The 19,552-nt window shown below is 39.3% G+C and overlaps 1 protein-coding gene across 1 annotated transcript in view; it reads left to right on the top strand.

Annotated features, from left to right (window-relative positions):
- The window catches only part of adamtsl4 (ADAMTS-like 4), a 46,001-nt gene extending 27,779 nt beyond the window's left edge, over nucleotides 1-18,222 (top strand). Inside the window, exons 6-17 of the mRNA XM_028011589.1 lie at nucleotides 6,345-6,484; nucleotides 7,543-7,747; nucleotides 8,136-8,320; nucleotides 9,605-9,764; nucleotides 10,224-10,484; nucleotides 10,637-10,766; nucleotides 11,339-11,543; nucleotides 12,456-12,629; nucleotides 12,712-12,891; nucleotides 13,989-14,168; nucleotides 15,203-15,350; nucleotides 15,426-18,222. Of these exons, the coding sequence (XP_027867390.1) occupies nucleotides 6,345-6,484; nucleotides 7,543-7,747; nucleotides 8,136-8,320; nucleotides 9,605-9,764; nucleotides 10,224-10,484; nucleotides 10,637-10,766; nucleotides 11,339-11,543; nucleotides 12,456-12,629; nucleotides 12,712-12,891; nucleotides 13,989-14,168; nucleotides 15,203-15,350; nucleotides 15,426-15,556 (2,099 nt within the window). The 3' untranslated portion in view covers nucleotides 15,557-18,222. The remainder of the gene's footprint in view (nucleotides 1-6,344; nucleotides 6,485-7,542; nucleotides 7,748-8,135; nucleotides 8,321-9,604; nucleotides 9,765-10,223; nucleotides 10,485-10,636; nucleotides 10,767-11,338; nucleotides 11,544-12,455; nucleotides 12,630-12,711; nucleotides 12,892-13,988; nucleotides 14,169-15,202; nucleotides 15,351-15,425) is intronic.
- The last annotated feature ends 1,330 nt before the right edge of the window (nucleotides 18,223-19,552 follow it).

The following is a 19,552-nucleotide window of genomic DNA, read 5'->3' as shown; positions in this document are numbered from 1 at the left end:
CATTTTGGCAGAATGAGTGTTTGATGCTCTGTGTAAATCTGGTCATGGCAAATGCATGATTGTAATAAATAGCAAGTAATCTGGCAATGATCTGGTGGCTCAATAAGAATAAATAAATCTGTTTTATTCCCTGCACTAGTTCAACAGTCTGACAATAAATGTTGTAAGAACATCGCTGTGATCCAAAACCAACTTTTACTGTCGGTTTTGTTGAACAAATTACTCTTTTCCCTTATTAAAAACTGAATAAAAGTGTAAAGGTACTCCTCATTTTTTATGTTTTGTCAGACCATGTGTTCCCTTAAAATAGTCTTGATTCAGAACTTGACTTTTTTTTTAACTTTGACTCCTTTTATACTCACTTTCTGTCAATGACCAAATTTTGCTACAAAGAAAATGTGTTTTGCTTGTTAAACCAAGTAACTTTGAGATATTAACCGTTCATCTGAGTGTAGAAAAGGAAAAGAATGGTTAAAATTTAAATTAGATCTTAAATCAGTTCAATATTATTAACTGAGGACATTGAAAAGCAACATCTGACAAAACAGAATATAAAATCCATATTAGCCTATTTTGAAAAATAGGACTTAGATAATTATGGTACTAGACCAACCATTTATTTCTTGAACCTGGGTACTGTGGAATAGTCATGAGTGGTCAGTATCTTACTTTCTGCAGACAGACGGTTTGTTTAAGTGATAAAAACAAATCTTACCAAAGGAAAGCTAACAGTAAGTCAGACTGATTAGCGCCTGTAAAACCACTTAAACTCAAACATTTCATGTTGGTGTGAGCCATTTCAAACACAATATGCTAATCTAATCAATAATCTAATATAACTGTAGATCACATGAGTTAGAGTTGCTTAATTTGGTTAAAATTAGCCTTCTTGAGTGAAAATGTCTACCTGCTAAAAACTTTGAGAAAACATCTGTATGTGACAGCTAAGGCACTAACTACTGATAACTACTCCACAGAACCTGCTTCAAAAATCTGAATTGTCCCTTTAAAGCCTGCTGGAACGAAAAGATGACTGAGCAGCGGTTGGGAAAGATGGCAAGCTCTAATATTGAGGCGTTTTTTGTAACGTATTACTATGAGAGTCTTTGAATAAAACAAGCCATCAAGTATGTTTAGTGGATCTACTGGATAAAGAACTGGCAGCGTCACTGGATTTGAGCATGGAACGATTTTTTTACTGTCTCCAAAGTAAATCGTGTTTAGCTTGTGAAGACTGGCCCGAGCCCAAACCTTTCACATCGAGCCTCCCGTCGTCAGTCTGACGAGGTAGATTGAGTGTTTTATAGTTGGTGCTGACTGGATCTTTGCATTAGTGCACTAAATGTACTTAGAAATGGCATCCCTGATTAATATTCCCTCATTCTTTAGGGCTTTTGTCACCACTGCTTGCCCAGGTGTTGTTTTACTTTGACATCACCTCTTTTTCCAGTCCCTGTCCCATCTCTGGACACCCATCTTCCTCTCTTCCTGTCCAGCTGCCTCGCTCTTTCTCTCTTTCTGCTGGAGTTTGTTTAGATGGACTGGTAGCGGGGAAGTATACTTAGACAACATGTATTTCACCTTCTGCACACTAAACTGAGAGAGGGACAGAAGGATGGTGGAAAATCAGAGGAAACGAGGGAAGACGAGACGAGTTACAGATGAAGCTTGAAGAAAAAAGTTAAATGAGAATAGAAGTTGAGATTTGGTTAAGCATGATTTGAAGAGATGGAGATTGTGAGAGACAACCTTACTCATTTTGCAGCAGCTTCGGGTTTAAAGGTCTACAACTATTTCAGATGGATGGAGGGAACAAGCATCAACTATCCCTCTTTCCTGTATCTTTTCTGTACTTCAGAGGATACAAAGCCAATTGCCTCTGTTTACAAAGTCCAGATTTCATTAGAGTAATGATCAGAATAAAAACATCTCCGTAAATGAACCAGAGCAGCGGTGGTGTCTCTAACGACATCCTTCATGACACCAGCGTTTGATTTGTTTTAATCATGTCTCAAGATGTGTGAGACTAGGAGAGATGCACTGTAGGTGTCAGAAAGACGAAACCATCAGAGTCCTTCACTTGATCATGTCCAGTTCAGAATCTAAAACCTGAACTGGATAATTTATTATTCAAAATTAAACTTATGAAACCACAAAATGTGAGTGTTTTTGTTTTCTGTTATTTGTCATGTGTCGGACCACCTTAAAAACTACAATATGACAAGTTTCTCTAATTCTTAGGTTAATAGTTGAGACATAATCTTTGGCGACTGTGGCTCAGTTGGTCTCGCATTCGGTAGGTTGAAGGTTAGATTCCAGCTTCTTCCTATCGCATGTTGATCAGCTCTTCACCCCAAGTTGCCTGCTGATAAATGTGTGTGTTTGTGAGTGCAACTGGATTTCTGAATTTCATCTATTTACCGACACTGAATATATTTTGGAAGTGGCATTGTTTTTGCTTCACAGATGTCTCCAGGGAGTTTGAGATTTTATTTTTTGTTTATATTTTGGTATAAAATTGTTGTCATTCCAGCCCCGGTTGTACATTTGAATCGTTTTACTCGTAATCCTGTCACTGCGCTGTTTAAGTACCTTAAAGGAAATGTTTACATGTGCTGAATCAACACTTCCTTTTCAGAGTGTGTTTACAAGCCACCTGATGGTCCTGTTACAGTCCATGTTTTTTTTATGAAGTAGTGTGATTATGAACATCCGATCCAGGTACATTGCCTCTGTGCATGACCTCCTTCTCACTTCCACTTAGTCTAAACACACTTCTTAATTAACTTAATAGTCTGAGGCTGGAAAGGCTGTTGACCCAGCTTTAAGTCAAGGATTCATCTGTGCTGTGGGTCGTAACTTTTGTGTTTCTGGTAATGAGTAACAGCAGGACTCATCTTTATGCCAATAGATTTTTTTCTGGAAAACCGTCCAGATCTTGTTTAGTAATGAACGGTGTCCTTTGCAAAAAAATAAAACAATAAAATACTGAATGAAATCCTGTTTGACTTACCCCTGCTGTTAAAGCATTTCTATCCCTATTCATGACTCTAGTTGTGAATAAACTCACTCCTGCTAAAATGGTTGGTTTGTGAGGTGAAGCAGTTGTTTTCCAACCCTGGTCCTGAAGGCACACTGCCCTGAATGTTTTAGGTGTCTCTTTGCTTCAACGCACCTAATTTCAGTCGATAACTGATTTACAGGATTTTTGCATGAGTCAGGTGAGTTAAAGCAGGGAAACGTCTAAAACACGCAGGGCACTTTTAGGGCTGGGTTGAAAAACAGCCTGTAAAACAAATATCTTAAAATGTGTGGAATTTTTCTTATGACATATTTATAGTTCAACTGGAAACAATGTAAAAGAATTTAAAGTTGTAGTAGCTCGACTGCGTACATTTTGAAGCACACTTTGCTTCAGCTTCATCATTTAGTGTGTCCACTTTACCTCGCAGAAGTTCTGGTCATATTGTAAGGACATCTCTTGAAGGATTTGTTCCGGATTTCGTTAAAGCCGTCCTAGCTTTACTTTTCCTTTGCCTAATAAATCATGTTGTTGTTTTGGATAAGTGACTGGACTCACCGAAAGATAAAATCACTCTATCTTTCATCTTCATGCTCAACCCTACATATGAATTGCAACAGGATGCTTCACTGTCGGCATAACTCACAGAGGCATTAATCTTTTCTTCACCGGTGAAATGTTTTTCCAGATGACTTAAGGGGGCATCTTCAGAGAAAACAACTTTACCATATTCTGGACTCTGCAGTCCAATCCTGGTGTTTTCTGTAGCATTACTGTCTCTCTTTTGTGTTTTATTTGGAAAAACGTTTATTCTTTGTTACCCAGTTAGCCTCTTAGCCTCACTGTCTGTGCAGAAATGGTCACAACTGCCAATTTTGGTCAAGCTCTGCACTGGTGGCAAACCAGTCCCTCAGCTGAATCTTTTTTGGGTGACATTCATGACACTTCCTGGATTTTCTGTTGTGCCCTCTTCACAGCCGTTCAACCGAGTGACATCCGCTCTGTCCTCGTTAAAAGTTTCCCCTGAGCACATCAAAATTATCTCAGCATTTCCTCTTGTTCCATTGCTTAGTCACACTCCAAATTAGGTCTTAGATGTACTATTACTAATACCCGATTTGATCACTGTCCATGGCAACCTGTTCCCATAAAAACGAAAGCAGTAAAGTTTCCTTTAAGTCTCAAAACATTTAGGTACAGCTGTAGTATTACACTGGTATTACACCTTTGCAAAGTCTTCTGCTGATTTAAGAAATATCAAGAAGTTAGGAGATTGTGTGGAAGCACATGGAGATCCTTCAACCTTACAAGGTGAAAGCCGAGGTCAGGTATTTGCCCTTTACACTTTGCTCCCAGCTAACTCTTTTGAACGTCTGACTTTAAAGAAGATGGAAACTTTAACCGCCTTGTGGCTGATGACTATTCAGGATGGCAGGCGTTCTGTTTTCATGGTGAAGCTCTCTCAAAGACATTACAAACTTATTACAGAGGTGATTTTATGTGTCTGAAGTAAAAACAGTTTTCCAACAAGTGGTTTCCAGAGCTGCTTTGAATGATGCTCTTTGCAAACTTTGCAAACTGATGTTGGGATAGTGTTTGCATTTGTGTCGTTGTTTGTAAGAAATATACCCCAAAACAGTCAGAGGTCACACTCAGAAGCAGAGACGCGCCTTCCTCCCACCGCTAGCTTAATCTATGACTCGTGACTCATGCAGCGAGTTTGCGTCTGGAGCAGTATTTCTTGCAACATAATCACAGCTCTGTCCACACACACATCTGCTCTCCCTGCATGAGGACTTTAGCACCCGTTACACTCCCTGATATCTTCCTTTAAAGAAAATAGCCATCATTTTTAGCCACTCGCTGCCCTTTCCTGTCTGTTCTTTAATGTTCTTTTTGAAGAAATATTTCCACATCTTCTATGAAAACTGGGACAAGACGTGTGGCATTCATCACACGTGTTTGTCGTAAATGCTTTGGGGAACATAGAACCAGATCTGTCACAGCGTAAAAAATATCTCCATATTATTTGCTTGCATTGCTTCTTTCCCTGTGGGGTCCTCCATACTCACAGTCAACCTTCTCTCTTGTCACTGAAGGGCTTTTATTTCCTCCCTAACCTTGAGCTGTGCTCCGTTCTTTGATTCCTGCCTCCTTCCCTTTTTCATTGAGCCCCCTCTGCTTTCAGCTGAACTCATAAATCCACCCTTATGTTTACAACTCTCCTGTGAATATGTATGTTTCTGCTGGGGAGCAGCGCAGCGCCGGGAGTCAGTGATCAATATCTGGCTTTCTGAAGGTTATATGGTCAACTCTCACTTTCCTGGCTTGCAGTCGAAGGCATTTATGACTCTAATGGAGTTTTTCTACATTGTCTTGTCTGAGAAGAATATAAAAAGAAAAAGTAATAACACTCTGTAAAAACGTCTTACCAAGTATTTTTATTCTAGTTTCCAGTTAAAATATCTTAGTACACTTGAAATAAGACAAAACGAACTTACAAGAAACTTTTCTGTAAGAAATGAGAGCTTTTGTACATCAAAAATTCCTGTATATTGCAAAACAAGTACAAGTTCCACAAGCAGATTATTTCACTTATAACAAGACATTTTTCCCATAAGTGAAAAAAATTTGCCAGTGGAACTAATACTTTTTATTACTAGTTTATATTATTAAGAACATGAAGAAATTATTACCTTAAAATAAGCTCCTGTATGCTGCTGAAAAGTTACTTGTACATCAGATTTGTTTTACTTCAAGAGCACTAAGATGCTAGAAACTAGAGCAAAAGTACTTGGTAACATTCTGTGTTTTTGCAGTGTTCCTCTTGAACGTCTCCACATTTCGTAACCTTGAATCCACAAACTTCAATTAGATTTATTCTGATTTCTTTTGATAGATCAGCACAAAGTAGTTGATCATTGTAAAATAAATGGAAAGTGCAACATAATTTTTAAATTTCTCATTCTTGCCCCAAAACAAAAGTCTATCACTGCAAATACAAATGTGTTTCTACCAGGTTTGTTGTTCCTCTTCGGTTTTTCAGAATACTTAGTTCAGATTTACTTTGGGGATTTGTTAAGGTTGATAGGCAGTGTCAGTTTTTTAACTCACAAAGCAGTTGACTGTACTGGATTTTATTTATGGGTATCAGGATAAAAGGGGCTCAGTAGAAATACTGCCCAAATCCACACCACGTTTATGCTTTTATTAGTAAAAAACATTGAAATACAAATCTTATCAAACTTATGATCATAACACTACAAAACATTAATAAGTTCCTTGAATGTAAAATGTGGTGATATCTGCTTGTGTGTTGCAGCTGGTTTGGAGAAGCAGTGTGAGCTGACCTGCAGACCTGTCGGTTATCGGTTTTATGTTCGCCTGGCGGAGCGCGTCAGAGACGGCACCCCCTGCTTCAACACTAGTGCCAACGACGTGTGTGTGGAGGGACAATGTCTGGTGAGTTAATTCCGCTGTTTGTGCGTGGAAGATTGTTTTTCAGGTGTCGGAACGTGATACCCAACTGTCTCGCCGTGGTTGCAGTAAACCAGAACCTGGCTGTCCTAAAATGTCTGCCTCACATCTGGATGCTGGTTTAAGCCTGCCATTCAGATTCAAACAGCCCTCTTCAAGGGCCTCTTTTCTCTGTGTCTTCTCTCTCATTTACGCTCCCACTCTCTGATTTCACCCTCATTCCACTTCTCTGCATCTGGCAGGAATCTTGCAAGTGTTAATTACCAATTTACACAACTAACAGTGAAATAAACACTAAAATCGAATGTGATTTGTTAAAGGTTATCTATTGTACTTTATTGAACAGGTTGAATAGGAATATGGGCTATAGAAAACATGTCCATTGCTTTCTTTTGCACAAAATCATTGTTATTTTAGTCTGGTCCATTCTGCCTATTTTGAGCTTCTTTCAGAATGAGATGTTTTAGTTCCTCAAGTCACTTTAAATCCAAATACGTTGCTGCTGACCATGCACCACCCAACTCCGCATTTACACTCGCATGTGAAAATTGCTGCAAACAGATGCGCAATTATACAACCGCATATCTTTGAAAAGCAATAGTAGGGCCTCCTGCACAACCAACGAGAATACAACATGTGGTTTCTGGATGGTAAGTTAACAATGAAACAGATTTTACCAGCCGTTTTACAACTCATTCAGCAGTAAAACTAGCGACCAAACGTGCTGGAGCTCCACTTAGGCTGCTAGGTAACAGGGCTGGGTTTGGCTGGGGTTGCTAAGTAACAACACAGTGCCCAACAAATGTGATTTAACAGTCATGAGGCTTTTAAAACAGGTAATTTTCTAGGTACCGAAAAACACTAAAATTAACTAGTTGCCACAAAAACGACTTGGTGGTTTTTTAAGCACTACTTTTACAAGCAGTTGAGACCCAAGTGGGAGTATGCAAAAGTGGAAAATTTTGCATATTCGGTCCCCCTTTCACAAGCATTTCCCTCAGTGTCACTTGTCTGAAACTATTTTCCCCACTGTCTTCCACCAGACTGAAGGTTGTGATGGCATTCTGGGTTCCAGTGCTGTGATCGACAAGTGCGGAGTGTGTGGCGGGCGGGACCGCTCCTGTCGAAAGGTAACTGGAAGCTTACCAAATGGCACCGTTCCCCTCGGCTACCACAAGATCGTGGACATCCCGCCGGGAGCCACATTCATTACCATCACGGAGAGACGAGCGAGCCCCAACTACCTGGGTGAGATCTAACAGACAAACAAATTCCTACACACACTCACCCCTGTGCGTCTTGAGATTTGATTCCCCAGACTGGCTGCAGATCCAGTTATAAGTGAAGTGTTGGCGGGCAAAGTGCAGCTTTGGCCTGCGATCATGTGTGTGCTGGCTTCATTTAAGAGTTTGTGGTATTGCAGATTTAGGCCAAGTACAGCTTGTATTGCTGGAGTTGTAAGGAATCAGTGAAGTGTGTGTATGTTTGTCTCTGCCGCCTCCTGTTTGTCTGTCTGGGAGTGTGTTTGAACAGAGGAAGGGGCTTCTAGGACTTGGCCAGGCTTCACTGGGCTCTAAATGCGAAAAGTAAATTTTCTTCTGAATCTATCTGCCATTTCCCGCGTCTTTTCCCCCAGCGATAAGGAGCGGCACCGGGGCATCCGTGGTGAACGGGGGCTGGGCTGTTGACGCTCCAGGAGATTACCAGGCAGGTGGGACTACTTTTACCTACACCCAACCCAGAGCACAGGCGGAGGGGGAGGAAGAGAAAGGCGAGTCCCTGAGGGCGCGGGGACCCACCACAACACAGCTGCAGCTTTATGTAAGCACTGAAGCACAGGAAGGCATTTATTTCAACCCTGCAAATAAACACAGAGCAGGCCACTGCTGTGACAGGAGCTCAAGAAGACTGAAAGCTTCTGAAATAAAATTTTGTTGATATTAGTGCCCTGGAGAAACAATTCTAGCAATCTTATCCAGAAGAGGAGGATTCAAAACCACAACGTTTGTATCTTTATATGATTAAACTAATTCATGACCCCAATAAGAACTTTAATATCAAATACTCAAAACTTTTCTAAAATAAACTTTACAAATAAAAATTGTGTTTATGTGCAATTTTCCTTCGAAAGATGTTTTTGAAGTGGGGTTCTTCAGAGTTATAAACAGCTGTCAGTATTTTACCTTCATACAACATTAATCAGCATCATCTTAACAACAGAACAGAGCTCTTAGACATCTTAACCTTAAATGTTTAATAGAGGAGCGCTGTTGTGGGAATTTTATGGAGGCAGAGTTTCAGAAAGAGCAGGAGTTTTTAGAGAAACAAGCCCAATTTCAAAGCGTTAAACCACAAAGTCAAATTTCTTTTAAGTCATATTTGGTATATATAACATTTTTGTAACAATTGAGGGTAACAGTTACTTGACTGTGCAATAAATGGCACTATTTGCCTGAAAAATACATAATACCGTCCCTTTAAGTAAGAAAATAAGGTGAAAAGATGCAGATTACATACAGATGAAGGTTTATGGATGCAGCAGGATGGAGTTGATTCCCTTAGAGAAAGAACTAAGCACACAGAACAGAAGTCATAGTATATTTGACCAGGCATGCAGTTTTTTGCTCTTTTTTTGCTCGGTAATAAATAATAGTAGAGGTAGATGACTAAAAATGGAGGAAGAAGGGTAATTAAAGTGATTTAGGGGCTACTGCTCCTGAGATATAGCATTAAAAAGATTGTGTGATGCTCATCTGCTGAGGGTCCGGACAGCCAAGTTTTAGCATTACGACAGCTTACAGGCAGCTACATTAAGGCTTAGCCTAAAACCACATCATACTGCCCAGGGCTCAATATTAACAGCCTCACCCAGAGATTTCAATAAACTCCAGAGCTCGTTTCATTCCAATAGCTTTATTTATTCACATCAAAGTCTGCTGCCAAATATGTCAGATGAAGTTGCTTTACAGTTTCTGCTGATTAAATCTATAATTAGAGTAACTGTTGAAGTGGAGCTACAGGGTTTGCAGCATCACGTTGAAATCCTGGGCAGGGCATCGCTGACACACACGTTTCTGTGTTTGCCATGTTTGTTCTCATATCCAGATAATTTACCAGAAGGATAACCCCGGCGTCGACTACGAGTTTTACATCCCGGTGGAGAACAAAGATGGAGACAAGGAGAGGCTGCCGGAGAACGAGACACCCAGAGAGCCACCCAGGGAGAAAGCGAGGGAGCGGGAGCCAGTGAGGGCCCCGCTTCGCGGTAAGACGAACTGCTTTTAACTTATATACTCTTCTTTTCAGTAACTGAGACACAGTTTAAATCTAACAGAGCATCATAAGGAGTCATTTTTTCCAAATTACTCAAGGCAGCGTCGCTGTGAGCTCTGATTGATGCCTCTTTGGATTAGGACGGGCGAGGCTGTGGGCCGTGTGGGTGGGATTCTAGTCCCAGGGTGTTTTCATGTATCTGTTTGCCCTTGACCCAGATGTGAGGCTATCAGCCCAACATGTTTGCCATCATGAGACCCTGACCTCATCGTGATTTCATTATCCACTGACTAACGTCGCCTTCCTCTTATTCTACATATTTCAGCGTGTTTAGCTTTTTTCCTCACACACTTTATCTCTCACATTTCTTTCCCTCTATATATCTACTTTCTAACTTCTCCTCCACCTTTCCTGCCATTCCTTATTTATCTTTGTTTATCTTTTCTCCAAGGTTCCCTCACAGTGTCAGCAGAAAACCCTCCTCCTGTGTCGGATCCTTCTTTCCACTCCTTGTCGTCCTCCTCGGCCTCGTCGCCTGCCTTCCCTCCTCCGTCCTTTGATCGCTGGTCACCTGACAGGACGCGCCCTCGGGGATCCGCGCCCAATAGAAATGCTCGGATCCCCCCTCGGACTGATCTGCCGCCGGACACCCAGCTGCCGTTTGTGTGGAAGAGAGGCACCCTCACCGAGTGCTCTGCGACTTGTGGCAGAGGTAGATAATCTCATTTACAGTTTACACACATCTGCCTGGTTATTTATAATTATTTGGATTATACAATGTCTCCCTCCTCAGGTTGTTGTATGCAAGTGCAAGAGCAAATAAGAATAAATCCTGATTTATTCTTATTCTTTCTCTCTGAGCAGGTTCTCAGCACAGAGAGGTAATATGTGTGAACCGACACACAGAGGAAGAAGTTGCAGAGGGGAACTGTGACTCTGCAGCCAAACCTACTGCACAGGAGGAGTCCTGTAACACACAACCCTGCCCTCCTTTGTAAGCAAAATTAAGATTTTTAAAATATTATTTAGAGTTAGATTGTTGCTCTATGTCAGGCGCGTCAAACTCATTTTCATTTTGGGACACAACAAGATTAAAAAGGACTGGTCTGATGAGTATTTCTTAAAATTAAATAATATTTAACATCTTTTCACATTAATGTAACTTGGCATGATACAGACAAAACTGCTTTGATTTGATTGCTAAAATAATATTTAAGCACACAGCTGTTTGGTTCTGTTATGCAGCCCTGTAGTATTTAGAGGGCCACATTAACAGTTATGGTGGGCCAGATTAGGCCCCTGCGTCTCGAGTTTGATACTTGTTCTGTATATAGTGCTTTGCAAAATTATTCACACTTTTATTTCACATTTTATTATGTTACAACCACAGACTTCAATGTATTTATTGTCATTTTATGATAAACACTTTTAAAACAATCTTCTCACAAGTTATGCAGACTAAAATAAAATATGTAAAAATAAGTGTTCTTCATACAAAAGTTGTAATTTCTCCAAGTTAAAGGTATAATGTTCAGACACTTCCTGTGTGTGTTGTGTGTTTGTTAGCTGGGAGGCCAGTGCATGGTCGGAGTGCAGCGTGTCCTGTGGGCCGGGTGTGCAGCAGAGGCAGCTGCAGTGCAGGCAGAGCTTTGGGTCTCGCTCCACCATGGTCCACCCTCAGCGCTGTGCCCACCTCACCCAACCTGACTCCACGCAGGTCTGCCAGCTCCGCCTCTGCTCCCACTGGGAGGTCAGCACCAACTGGAGCACGGTGGGTCAACAAAAGCAAAGCTTTGATTTCACTTTAATGTCACCTGTAGGGCTGCGCAGTAAATCAATAACAACATACTGTATATCGCGATAGATACGTGATCAAAGTCAACAGATAATGCGCCTGATAAAATTTCAATAATTTTACTGAACTCCGATCCAGAACCGCGCAGCATTCTGGGGGATGTAGGCAGAGGAAAGAGTTTAGCCGCTCAGCCTCTCACAGCCAGCCAAACAAAATGAGTGGCAACTCTTTGGTTATTTAGCAACAACATGTTGAGTAACTTGTGGTTACTTAGCAACAACTTGTTGAGTAACTTGTGGTTACTTAGCAACAACTTGTTTAGTAACTTGTGGTTACTTAGCAACAACTTGCTGAGCAACTTGCAGCAATTCTAGGTTTCACTAAAGAGCCCTGCTTAATTATTTGATTAAATAAAGAGTCATTATTCTGCTACGATTTTACTATTTAATTATTTTATTACATAATGTGTTATAATTGTACATTTATAAACCAATATGCTATGGTGTTAATGTTATATTAAGTCTGTGTAACTGTTTTTGTAATAAATGGGTTTTTTTATGATATGGACCCCAGGATGAGTAGGCATTGTCACGGCAATGGCTAACGGGGGTACAAATAAACTAACAAACTAACTAACAAATCCACCATGCATAATATCTGCTTAAAACTAAACAATGTGGAGTGAAGACTGGATAAATCAGGACAAAAAAACTAATCAATAATTATCAACATTAACTGATATGAAACATTTATATCATGACATAGCCGTCATGTCACGGTATCGCACCATAAATCAAGGCGGGCTCTTAGTAGAGAACAGAGCTGAATGGCATCATAATGACTCATTGGATCAATCCAAGTGAACTCAAAGTGTGATTTCTTCATCAGTGCTCTGTGGACTGTGGCATGGGAAGAAGAACACGCAGCGTGCGCTGCCTCAGCGATCAGGGCAGCGTTGTGAACGACAACGAGTGCAACTCTCGGCTGCGCCCAGATGGAAGCGAGGAGTGCAACATGGGGCCCTGCGTCACCAATTGGTACTTCACCGAGTGGTCCAACACTGTGAGTAGCACACAGAGAAATGGAGGAACACGTACGCTCGCCGCTGTAACCTTCAACATTGTCTCCCACTCTGTGGCCTCAGTGTTCAGCGCAGTGCGGCCCTGGGGTGCAGAAGAGAGAAGTGGTGTGTCTCACCCGGGGAGGGGTGAGAGATGGAGGAGGAGGGGTCGACTGTGTTGCTGAAAAACCAGCAGAACTGAAGGCCTGTAATAAGGGGCCTTGCGTGCCAGTGAAGATGTGGTACAGCAGCCCCTGGACAGAGGTAGGATGGATGGACTGCTATGTTTGTGTCAAACATTTTTATATATTTCTAATGCTCTTCAATCAAAAATTCTAATGCATGTATAAAAGGATACATAGCAATTTGTAACACTGTGAGACATTAAATCATTAAATTTATTAGTGGATTTAGTCATAGTCAGGTGACACAGATGACAGCATCAATGTGAAAACCTGTTGTATTGATGAAAACTGCAAAATGATGCTGAATCAAAAAAATGGAACGTAATATTCTTCATGTAAAAAAGGAGCAGTGAATTTGACTGCCATCTATGCGGTCAAATGTGACTCAAAATCCAAACATATGTAAATAGAAAATGTTTGAAATCTCAACATGTAACACCGAATACATTATTGCTTCACAGATGTTTGCAAAACACATTGATTTTGCACAATATTCATCTTCTGCAGTTTTTCTCATTTTGGACTTTGAAGAATGCTGATATATGTTATAAAGGACAAAAATCAATGTCAATTTTTATAAGAACCCCAACAAATCTGATAAATTGCATATTCAGCAACAAATAAGGATAAAAAAATAATAAAAATGTCCTGTCGTGTTAGGGATTAAGCAAAATGTTCAGTTTCCTTGGGAAATATTTCTAAACTTCACATCCTCCAGGCCAAAGCAGAGAGGAAACATCTGGTTTGTTTTAGGTGTGTTTGTTATAAACAGTGGGATTATCCTGATGTATTTATCATTTGTTTTGCAGCAAAATGTATTGTTACTTGGTCAGAGATGCTGAAAGTCTAGATTTTCACCTCACTTAAAACAATTTGTGCCTCGTGGTGTGAAAAATGCAACTTAAAGGGATTCTGAACAACTAAATAAAAAACTCGTAAAAATTTGCCTCCTTTAGCTCTCAGCGTTGAAAACTGAACTCATGATGCTAAGTTTCTATTTTATAAGAATGAACGTTTTAAATTGAAACTGTTTCCATTCACCGTTTTGTTAACTGGTGAAATAAAGATTAATAATTGTGATTTTGTTAACATTTTATGTTTCTCAGCTTTTGGAGGAAAACAGAACTGTACTCTATTATCTCTTTAATATTTGACTAATGTGAGGTATTTCTTCAGTGTAATGTCCATTGCGGGGATGGAAGCCAGCGACGGGAAATCATTTGTGTTCAGAAGTTGGGCAATGACTTTACCGTCGTGCCGTCTACTGAGTGCGCACATCTGGAGAAGCCTGCAGCTGTCCAGGAGTGCAGCATGGCGGAGTGTCGGCCTCAGTGGTTCACCACAGAATGGAGCGCGGTAAGACACGGGCAAAACACAAAACATGTTTTAGATTTATTTATAGATGGGTTTTTTTGTTTTGCCAGTGCAGACATCACTGGAGTAAAAGATGAGACGTGACCCTACAATGAGAAGATGTTAGTTGTTAATGGTTCTTGTAAAATGGCTGAATATAAAGACTTCTTTACTGTGACTAGCGAAGGGACTGGGACTAATTGTATCCCTGGTTCTTTTCTCTATTTCATATTTTCACTGTATTTATGTTTTGCCACTCTGCTGCTACAAGACCAACACAAGTTAATGATAGTTGTGTAGAGAAATGTAAATAATGGTAAAAAAAAAAATTGGGGGGGGGAGTTTGCACATCATGAAACTAAAATTTAATTGTCTGCAAAATAGCTCTGTTTCAGTTGGATTGGATACAAAACGTTTTGAATATCACTTTTCTATCTTGCCTCAAATGTTCACCTGTTTTCAGGACTTCAGATTGACTTTGAGTAGGCCATTCTACCACTATGACAGTGTTAGATCTATACCTTCTAACTATTCTAACTATTGTAGCTCCAACTGTATTTAGGTCAGTTTTTTCTAGGATTTTCCTGTATTTAGCTCCATCCATTTTCCTGTTATTTTGATCAGCTCCCCTATTCCTGCTGAAGAAATGCATCCCTGCAGCATGATGCTGCCACCACCATGTGTTACAGTAAGAATGGAGTTGACAGGTTGATATGTAGTGTTAGTTGTCCTCCATCTTTTTTGCTCAGCCTCATTTTGGTCTGAATGGCCTTGTTCTTCCATAAAGGCAAGATTTGTGAAGTACATTACCTTTTGTTGGTTGCACAAGATTTTATTTAGGGATATTAAAATAAAGAAGATTGAATACAAATAGATCAGTAAATCAGAAATTTACTTGTAAAACCTTTTGAATTTTCTCAACTTGATTGTTATATGTGCTGCTTTGTGGGTTCGTAATAGAATGAGGAACCTCATTATTCCTCATATACTGATAGTCTATGATTTTCACTCTGCATGTGTGTGTTTTTTGTTGTCAGTGTTCTCGTTCATGTGGAAAAGGCTTACAGGTGAGAGAGGTTCGCTGTCTAACACCAGACAAAGAGCACAGCCTAGCATGCGATCCCAGTACCAAACCTGAGCAGGAACAGATCTGCAACACCATACCCTGCGGCCCGCAAGTTGCAGGTGAGTGACTCATGCAGTCATGCATCTCCTGGTCTTTATTCGCTCTAACCTGTCCCTAATTCTCTCTGTTTGCAGATAAAAACTGTCGGGACAGGCGTGATAATTGCCTGATGGTGGTGCAAGCCAGAATGTGCGTCTACTCTTACTACAAGATGGCGTGCTGCGCCTCCTGCACACAGAGCGCCCTGCGTGCCAAGAGGCATTGAGCAGCCAGTTCACAGGAGAAGGGGGTAAAGGTCAAGACAAGTAATCACTCTTGAAGGATGAGTCTGCAGGAATGTACAGCCCAGGGTTGACGTGGCATCCACAAAACAGTTAGCTATTTCCTCCTGACTTTTTCAGGTAAAACACTGTGAAAACAGATAATTCCTTCTACTAGTACTCAGTCACATGTGATAAACTGTGGCCTCCTTCCTCTGAGCTATCTTGACTTCTATCTGCAGTAAATGATGCACCATTGGTGCTTGCTGTAATTTACACTAATTTCTGTGACTGTCTGGTTGTAGTGGAACAGTCTCACTGAGGACATAGACGCTTCAGCAGCTAACTTTACCTTTTTTTAACATCCTTCCCAATTCACAACATGGCAAATGTAAATAAAATATTATAATATTATTGGATTTACTGTTCAGAATCTTGTGCTGCAGTATAAATGCAGTAGATCTGTTAGAGTAGCAGCTATGAAACTGCTTCCCGCAAAGCTAGAAGGATTTTACGTTACATGTTGAAGCTCTTTTATCCTGTTTGCCAAAAAATACTTCTTAAAGTGTCCTTCTATTCAGTACTTGGACAGTTCGAACCAAAGGGGTGGGGTAAGCATGACAGTAAGTGACCAAATACAAGGCAATGGAAAGAAGGATGGGAGTCTCCATGTATACGATGGATAATTCACACAGATGTTATGACAGAGCAGGTTCTTGTTTTTTTGTGGGGTTTTTTTTTTGTTATTTACTGTGACATATCGTGCCGTTTTCCCTGATTAATAATTGAGTTGTCTTCTAGCAATGTCTAAAACTCTTGAAAAAAATCTGATCTAAATAATTAATTTACTAAAATCCAAACAGAATGATTCCCCTCAACATACTTTGCTTAAATTGTGAGTTTCTCTGCTTCCAAAAGGAATCCAATGGCTTTCAAAAACAGCCTATATGTGAGGACTGATGTTTGCAGTTCATTTCTTTCTCTTTTTTTTTTAAACAAATCTGAAGATCTGTCAAGAACGTTCAATTATTCATATCAAGTCTGATGAAAGGACTTATCTAACAATTACTTATTCCACTTATTTGTATTTTATATTTCCAAACAATGACATCAACAAACAATGACTGAGCTACATCAGCTATAAGAGAAGAAAAAAGAAGTAACTCCTTAAAACATCTGGGGCAGAATGTGTTCTGCAACATAAATCACTCCATACAGATTGATTGAGTTACTTTCTAAGGTAAGGTTAGTTTTTGATAATGCATAAAACCCTTTCTGACAGCATCAAATGCACATTTTTATTTGGACTGTGAGCTGCTTTGCAACATCTTCGTACCTTCTGAACTTTTTTCGTTACATTACAACCAGAAATATCAAAGCATTTTACCAGGATTTTATGTGCTAGACCAAGCAGGACATAATTGTGAAATAGTATCTCTGACCAGGTTTTACCTTTTTGTTAAAGAAATGCATGGCCACAGCAGAATCCTTCCACCACCATGCTTCACAGTGTGGATGGGATGTTCAAGGATGTGAATTGTTAGTTTTTCTCCAATGCTTATACTTTTATGACCTCACCCTGCTTTAAAAATTTCCATATAGCTTAATATTTGACCTGTCTCCATGGTGCAGTTTATTCACTATTGTTCTCTAACGAACCTCTGAGTACTTAACAGAACAGCTGGATTTATATTAAATTAAATTACTCCTATATTGTCTTCTAAAATGAGTTCTAGGGGAATCAGAGCAAAGAGGTTTTCGGATTTTTATTTGCAAAGGAATTTATTCCCTCCATGTCACAATTATGTACCACTTTGTGTTGGTCTATCACACAAAATCTCAATAAAAATACTGTGACTTTGGTTGTAATGTGACAAAACTCTGCAAGTTGCTGTATAATATGTTATTCTACAACTTGTTGCTGTAAACCTCTGCATCTCATCACCTTCTTTGGAGAGGATGATGAATTCAGAATCTCAGTGAGGCTTAAAAAGCTGCTTTCTTTCATGCAATAGTCTTTTAAGCACTCTCACTATAAGACATGGATCAAATTCCTTTTTATGCTTTTCAATATTTTGCACATCAAAGATGCAAACTCTGTATATAAGTGTGAGTACCTTCTTTCCCTTTCCTTTACCTCCCACGCCTCCTAACGTGACACAAACTCACGCCCCATCAAACAAGAGGAATCTGTATATTTGTCAGATATGTTTTAATGTCTGTAATTATTTTTAAACATTTATCCTTTAATATTAGTTATCTGGCGTGCCGTTGCGCTCCTCATATACCCATATCTAACTAATAAATAAGTGACATAATGGTGTGCCTCAATTATGACTGAGCTGCGTGTGTGTGGGCGTGTGTGTGTGTGTGTGTACGGCTGTGGCTTTGAATGTGTTATTCTTGCCTTTAATCCCTTGTAGTATAAATTACATTTTATATATGTACAACCACAAAAAAATGATAGTTATTTATCTATGATCTGAAGAAAGTGTAATTTATTTTCTGTCCTAAGGAGCTGTAGGATTTTTTTTTCTGCTTACATCAGAGTTTTTCAGGATGTTTTTATTGCTATACAAACATTTTATATCATTCAAAATTATAAAACAGTGTGGGAAATGTATATGTCGAAGTTTCATTTTAAATAAAACTGATATAACAGAAAAATAAAGAGGTGTGTGACAATTATTCCTGTGCTGTGAAGGAGGAGTACCTCTTTTGTCCAAATGGTGGCACCATTGAGTCTGTAAATTACTCCCATTTTGCCTACAGACTGGTTGCTTATTTTCAATATTCTAGTAAAATTGTTAAATGTGCAAAAATATATTATCTATCAACGTTCAAACAACGTTCCCATTTCTCTTTCCCTTCTCTCAGTTGAGAAGAAAAACACATTTTGCTTTGATGACAATTATTTTTGCAAATGTTTGTACCTTAAATTCCTTTATATTACAAAGAATCAAATGGCATATTAATTACGCAAAAGTTGTTCTAATATTTTTTGAAAAAAGCATTTAAAATAAATGCCTCTTGAACACTCCTGTAAAAAATATTTGCCCCATTGCAGATTCATTTTACTGTTTTTTACTTTTTTTAATTATACTTAAATATTTCAGATAAATTAGACTAGTTTTAAAATCACACAAAGATAACCTGAGTAAAAACAAAATGCAGTTTTCAAATGATGATTTCATTCATTAACAGAGAAAAGTATTCAAACTGACCTGATTCTAGGTTGGTTTGGATGGCAGTGAGTCTTTTAATGAGTCTTTTTCTCTGCTGTGGGGAAATGTTGCCCCACTCTTCTTTGCAGAATTAATTTAATCCAGAAACTTTGGAGGGTTTTCAAGCATTAACAGCTAATTTAATTTTCTGTCACAGGATCTCAAATATAAAACCGGCCCCTCCAAACCCTTTATTTTTTGGATTGCTGATCTGTTGCATAACCCAAATGCAACTGAGCATAAGTTTGTCAATGCTCCTTCAGAGAGCAGGATCAATCCTTTCATTAATTGCTGGAAGCAGCAAAGTAGCTCCGTACCATCACACTGCCACCACCATGTCTGGCAGCTTCACTTAATGCACACAGAGGTGCAAACACAATATTTTACCAACATTGTTGGGGATTGTCAAGTTGCTTTCTGTCAAATGTGAAGCAAACAAAGATCTCCAAAAAGTAGGAGATCTTCCAGCCTACTCTATGCGGTCGTATAGGTTATTTTTAAGGGATTTATTTTATGTTTCATGTCTGTAATCAGTCCTAAGTTTATATTTTTCCTGACAGGGTAAGAATGCTTTGAATACTCTTTTTCCTCATAATTATGTAAATAGTTTTGTATCCTTGACTGACATTAAAACTAATTTGATAATCAAGTCAATATACAAATAAACTTTGTAAAGGAGCAGCTTATTTGCATGACTTTTGATTATAATTAAATTGTTTTCAACATGCCTCCGATTTTACAATTCCTTTAAGCATACAAATAATTTCTGGTTATAAT

The sequence above is a fragment of the Xiphophorus couchianus genome, chromosome 3 (assembly GCF_001444195.1).
Source record: "Xiphophorus couchianus chromosome 3, X_couchianus-1.0, whole genome shotgun sequence".
NCBI classification, from domain to species: Eukaryota; Metazoa; Chordata; class Actinopteri; order Cyprinodontiformes; family Poeciliidae; genus Xiphophorus; species Xiphophorus couchianus.
Note: the sequence above shows the minus strand (reverse complement) of the source record. Positions and strands in the feature narration are given on the sequence as shown.